Below are 6,286 nucleotides of genomic sequence, written 5' to 3'. Positions count from 1 at the left end.
GTTGATGAGTTTTGGGTTGTAATCCATTTTTCAGCAAATCTTTATAAATTAAAAAAGAAAACAAATTTAGCAACATAGATTAAATAAACTAAAAAAACCATTTTCAATACCGACACAACATCAAAAGTATGTTGCTAAAAGTTTACAGCAACCAAGTTAAAGAACAACAAAGTTTAACGAGTTTTTAGAAACAAAAAGTAGCAAACAAACATATAATTTTCACTAAAACAAAACAAGTCATATATTTTGTGTAATTTATATCAAAATTCACCTCCTTTTGTATTTGATGTATATTATCTTTGACATAGAAAGTCAAATTATAGCATATTATTAAAAAACATGTAATAATTTTGGGTTGGATCGGTTTTAAACCCATTTTTGAAGCATTAAAAACCGAGCCCAAAACACATTTTTCGGCTTTTAAAAATTCCAGTTACGGTTTATCGATTTTGGTTTTATCGTTTTTTGAATTTTCAGGTTTTTTGAATTTTCAGGTTTGATTTTGCTCATCCCTATATTAAATCATTAAAATAACAAAATTATAATAACCTTATATGTATATCGTCCTTCAATTTTATGAAATATAATATTTTAAGGTTCTTATGAAGATAGACCCACTCACCCTTAAATGTATATCGTCCTTCAATTTTATGAAATATAATATTTTAAAGTTCTTATGAACATAGACCCACTCAAAAACCAATTTAGCACACTGCAATTGTTGATTATTTTATGTAGAAATAAACAAATCTGAGTTAATTAAGTATCATGGTCAATATTTGTTTTGGTCATTTTTTATTCTTTTTATTATCTCACAAATAAAATTTTGAATCCTCACATTCACCATTCACCATTCACCATTCACATAGCCAATTAGTAATCAAGGTACAATCTTTAATACACAAAATACAACCTTTTTTTTTTTTTTATAAACCCTAGTTCTGAAAGTTAGAACCAAAAAGCACATAACTTGAACTTGATAACCAAAGATTCACCATAACATAATTAAACTACTTACTTCATTCACACAATACTTTCAGAAAACATTAAAATACTTTTTCCACTTTTACCCCTCACATGACCGAACAACTGCTTGTGTTTTCATCACTAAACATGTCAGCAGCAGAGTTGTCACCACCACCACCACCTCCACCGCCGCCATTAGCGGTGGGATAGTAGTAGTTATGTGGATGCTCACTGTAAGTGTAAGGGGCAGGATTGTAATTATAGTAGTACCCGGTGGCTGGTGGTATGACGGGTGACCTGTGGTACATCATCTGCGGTTGCTGTTGCTGTTGCATGGCTTGTCTATTCTGCAAATTTAACATCATTGATGCAGCAGCGTGGTTGTACGTTTGCTGTTGTTGCTGCTGATGTTGGTTGTACCCTGGAACTCCGGCCATGTTCATCATCATGGATGCTTGTGACGATGGGTTGTAACCACCACCGCTTGCCAACGGAAATCCACCACCTGCTAACACCGCGTTATTCTTTTGAGGGATTTGAAAACCACCAAGTCCACCGCCGGAGTTTCCTAAACCGCCATCACCACCGCCGTTTAAACCAGCTAGGTTGTTCATAATCGAGCTTATGTCATTCACCCTTTTAACCTCACCACCACCACCATGATTGTTGGTGTTATTATCACCCATCTTCATGCCGGCGTTCGGATTCCCGTTTCCTTTCTTTCCATTCCCATTCCCGTTTCCGTTTCCGTTTCCACCGTTGCTTGGCTTTCCGCCATTGTTATGTGAATTCCTGGCGGCGTTATTAGCAGCCATGGCGGCAGCATGTTGTTGCTGCAACTGCTGGTGTTGTTTCAGTAACACCAAGTGATTTGCTTTCTCGGTGATTATCCTAAGCTCCTCTTCGCTTACTTCGTCGTCGTCGTCGTCGTCATCAAGATAATCATCGTCTTCTTCGGAGATGCTTAAAGGTTGAAACTTTTGCTGGTTTTTCAAGTTTTCAAGACCTTTGATGAAATCTTGCTTCTGGGTCTTGTTTTTCTTGTCATCTTTCATACATGAACCCTTTTGATTTTGATGATTTGGGGTTTGGTTTTTGTTGTGAGTTTGACTTTGGTTTGACTTGTTTGACCAAAGTTCAGCATGTTTTCCAGCTCGAACTAGTTTCTTGATCAAAGTAACAGAGTCTACACTTCCTGAAACTGTTACTTTTTGTTGTTCTGCATCTATGTTCACTTGATATACACCTACAATTTTTACATACGACAAAATCTCAGTAATTACAAAAAAATAATATTTAGAACATGACATTTTCTTGGTCAACATAGATACTTAATATGTTAATAAATTTGAGATCTGTAATGATGTTGAGTCAAGATCATGGGGAAAGTGATGATGTAAAAGCCATTTCGAATCATTTTCACTTTGGTGTTAAAATTCACTTTTTATATGACATGAAGATAATAAGACAAAATTGATAATAGCTTCAAAATGTTTCTTTTTATGGAAAAATACTAGCAAATAATTCCATAATTTAATAGAAACACAAAGAGTCCTTTTAAAAATTTCTAATGATCACAAGATATCATCATTTACGATTTTTTGCATAAAATTTTGAATCATCAAAATCCCGTAATAGCACAAAATACAATTACTTTCTCAATCCCAAAAAAGTCGAAACATATATTGAAAACAAAATAACAAGAGTACGTTCAGTTTTAACATCATTAAACTCTTAACCACGAACAGTCATGTCAATTTTGAAGCTAAAAAGTTCTCTTTCAATCTTAAAAGCCAAATGCATATTTTTTTTAGAAAAGAGAGAGAGAGAGAGAGAGAGAGAGAGAGAGAGAGAGAGAGCACCATCAATTTTTTGAAGAAGTTTCTTCACTTTGTGTTTGCAACCATCACAGTGTAAATTCACTCTGAGAATACAAGTCTAGAGTCGACAAAAAGAATCACAAATAAGTAAAACAAGAACAGTGTGTATGAACAGTAGTAATGTGGAAAGAAAAATGTCATTTAAGAAATCAAATGAAAGGCTATTCATCTGTTCATCGAGCACATGTGAATGTGAAGAGAAGAAAATGAACAGAAAAATATATGTATATAAATATAAACAAAAAAGGGGATAAAAAAGAGAAGGTTCACCTGGATCTTGAGGAGCTTAAAGTCTTCATCTTTAGTCATTTCTTGGGTGGTGTTTGGATCTGGCAGAAAAGGGAAAGAAATGATACAAGTGAATGTGGTTGTTGAGAGGAGATAATTTGAGTAGTCTTTTTCTTTTCTTTTCACTTCGCACTTCCCTTCTTTCTGAAATTGATAGGCTAAAAAGTGAAAGACATATGGGTTCTATTTAATAAGCAAAACCTTCAAAATACTAGGTTGGATAACAATGTCATATTTTCTATTTTAGATCATTTTTGCATTGATTATTATATTTTCTTAGCAACGTGGTTACTATTTTTGTTTATTCTAAATGATTTTGACTTAATTAATAAATATGTGATTGATAAGAAATGGGGTTGATATAGTGGCACAATATTATCAATCTTGTTAGTATTTTGTAATATATATATATATATATATATATATATATATATATATATATATATATGTTCCGTTGAAATTCAAAAAAAAAAAGAAAGATTTTGAGATTCAATCTCAGACATATATTTTCTTATTTGTCGTTCTAACACTCTAGCATAGCAGCGTTGCAGCAGAGTTATAATCATAAATAATTATTCAATATCGTTCGTTCTTTTTGTGCTTATATCGATTTTGTGTTTAACTTATGTTTGATCATTGAATGGTAATTTATAAATTGGTACATCTAGGTATTTGATCATAGGAACTAGTAACTTAATGAATTGCTAATCAATATAATTCATCCATTAGAAATTAACCATTGGAGAGGGGAAATCAGAACTGGCAGAAGTATTAATTAATCTTGAAGTAAAAATCGTTTTTTTGTCTGTTTAGTTTTAATGGTTATTTGAGTTGAATTATGTTCTTCTAGTCTTATGAACTCGGTAAAAAACATTTTTTAAAGTTTGTTTCATAGTTTAATTAATAGTAGTTATTTTTTAAATTGAAATTTCGTTCTCTATTTTCGACATCCGACTTACATAAGCTATTCTGTAATCCAACTAGGTATATTGTCTATAGGTGCATAAATTAGTTAAGAACTTAAGTTTATAAATTTAAAAATTGATAGGTATTATTGTGCATATCAAGTTTTTGGTGTCGTTGACGGAAACGACTTATTTTAGTTTTAAATTTAATTGTTATTAGTTATTCGATCCTTTTTGTGGGGTAAAAAACAGATAAAGTTATTTTTCTGCATTAATTTAATTTTTATGTTTGTTCAGCGAGCACGTTGTGGGCATATTTGGCCACATCGTGGTCACTAAATAGTCAATTTTTAGTTTATTATTTTTTGTTAGTTTTATGTATTTTTGTTTTTATTTTATTTTTATAACTGAAGCTCCAAAACTCCAGTAGTTCCTCCACTTCAAGATCTAGAATTCGTTTTCCATAAAAAGTAGGACAAGAAGGTTGACCAATCAACTAGCACTTTCGAAGTTGACACGTTTGAGCATATTGAAAAGACTCCAAGCAAGAAAGAGTTACGGGATGAGCCAGAAACTGAAGACAATTCAGATGACGATATCAAGAGTGAAGTAGAAGAGATGGAAGACATTGCGTATATGACGATTAAAGAATACAAGAAGCGGATGCATAACAATAAAGGGTGGGTCTTATACCACCCGAAATTCTAGCAACTGTAAATTTCGAACTCAAGGGGCATGTCCTAGCCATGCTTAAAGATATCTTCTTATTTGGAAAGGACTATGAATATGCCTTCAAGCACATCGAAGAAGTCATGGACATTGTTAACTACTTCAATGTCCCAAATGTTACTAGAGATGCAGTTTATTAAGGATGCTTCCAGTAACATTTATTGGAGATGCAAAGATTTAGTTGAAGTCTCTCGTACCTAGAGCTATTCGGACATAGGATAACCTACACGAAGCTTTCACAGAGAAATTTAGTCCTCTTTTGAAGATTTTCAAACTAAAGAAGGAGATTGCTAACTTTCAACAAGAAATTAGCCAATCATTATACGAAGCATGGGAGAGGTACAAAGGTCTTCTAAGAAATTATCCTCAACATGACTTGAACCTACAATAAGAGGTATATATATTTTCTATGAAGGGGTGAATGTAACAACAAGGCAACTTCTTGATTCTAAAGGATCGATGACTAAGAAGAATCTGGCCATAATTGTGACAACCAAATATTTTTTTTTGCTTTATAAGTCCAACAATCAACTCAACGGAGTGTCAGACTCGTTTCTGCTATCACTTAGCCTTGTTTGGAGTTCGTTCAAAGGTTCAAAGCTCAGTACATTCAAGGAATGAGTGATAGGAAGTGTCTGCTAAAGTTCTAAACCAACAAACAAGCCATACACTCCATTTGAGGGAGTGTGCGGCCGTACACCCATGTTGGCTCGTACACACCCCTCCCTAAGTATATATTCCCTTTATTTCCAATGCATTTTTCAGTTTCCCAAGCGAAGAACTCGAGTTTTCTCTCAACTATCATCAACATTCTTACCCGATCTTCAAGAATGTAATCCTTTCTTCCATTTTGATTTGTTGTTATACTTCTTCTCCTAGTAACACCCTTTGATTTCATCCATGGAAATCATCTTTTGGCTAGATCTTTAAATCTTCAACCATTTCACCAAGAACACACAATTGTTCATGGTGATTTTGAACCCTTTTGAGCCTTCATATCGTAAGTAATCCTTCCCTATGCTTAATGCTTGTTAGAACATGAGATTAACACCTTAGAAAATGTCCATAACATGATCATCAAGGAGTGTACGGCCGTACACACCCCATGTGGTTGTATACCCCTTTGTTTAGTGCAATTTGGCTTCAACTTATGTTTTATGCTAAGCACATGATCAAGAACACTTAGGGGATGCAAGTTAGAGGCTTGGGGTACACTTGTGACCACTTTTTCAAGAACATGAGGTGTGTACAGTTGTACACCTATGTGTGGCCGTACACCCCTCAAAACACCCCTTAAGATCCTTCAAAATGCATTTCTAGCTTCAAAACTTGATGAGCAGTTGTCCCACAAGCACTCCTATCCTTGGAAAAGGGTTTTGTGCACTTGATACCATGAGTGTACGGCCATACACTCCCTGGCCGTACACTCCTGACCGTACACTCCACCATGTGGCCGTACACTCCCCTTTAGTGAATCACATGTGATTCCAACACTTGGTCAAAGTGTTTCCTAGTCCC

The 6,286-nt window shown here is 34.1% G+C and overlaps 1 protein-coding gene and 1 non-coding gene across 2 annotated transcripts; both read right to left on the bottom strand.

Moving 5' to 3' along the window:
- Window positions 1–970: 970 nt before the first annotated feature.
- On the bottom strand, window positions 971–3,319 carry LOC145012194 (uncharacterized). The gene is made up of 3 exons (XM_078970979.1): window positions 3,117–3,319; window positions 2,829–2,904; window positions 971–2,212 (listed from the first exon to the last, which is right to left on the bottom strand). The coding sequence occupies exons 1-3, from the start codon at window positions 3,153–3,155 to the stop codon at window positions 1,074–1,076; spliced, it is 1,254 nt and encodes a 417-aa protein (XP_078827105.1). The 5' UTR covers window positions 3,156–3,319; the 3' UTR covers window positions 971–1,073.
- Window positions 3,320–5,039: 1,720 nt separating this feature from the next.
- LOC145013501 (small nucleolar RNA R71) lies at window positions 5,040–5,146 on the bottom strand. The gene has a single exon (XR_013665056.1). It is a non-coding gene; the product is annotated as a small nucleolar RNA R71 (small nucleolar RNA).
- Between the last annotated feature and the right edge of the window lie 1,140 nt (window positions 5,147–6,286).

The sequence above is a fragment of the Lactuca saligna genome, chromosome 8 (genome assembly GCF_052625555.1).
Source record: "Lactuca saligna cultivar CGN05327 chromosome 8, ASM5262555v1, whole genome shotgun sequence".
Lineage (NCBI taxonomy): Eukaryota > Viridiplantae > Streptophyta > Magnoliopsida > Asterales > Asteraceae > Lactuca > Lactuca saligna.
The sequence above is the reverse complement of the archived record's forward strand: the minus strand, read 5'-3'. Positions and strand labels throughout refer to the sequence as shown.

Bases quoted from the DNA above. Each gene is read 5' to 3' on its own strand.
- LOC145012194 (XM_078970979.1), bottom strand. From the start codon at position 3,155: ATGACTAAAGATGAAGACTTTAAGCTCCTCAAGATCCAG. The intron at 2,905-3,116 runs GTGAACCTTCTC...TGTCGACTCTAG, and splicing joins TTAAGCTCCTCAAGATCCAG to ACTTGTATTCTCAGAGTGAA. The intron at 2,213-2,828 runs GTGCTCTCTCTC...TAAAAATTGTAG, and splicing joins ACTTCTTCAAAAAATTGATG to GTGTATATCAAGTGAACATA.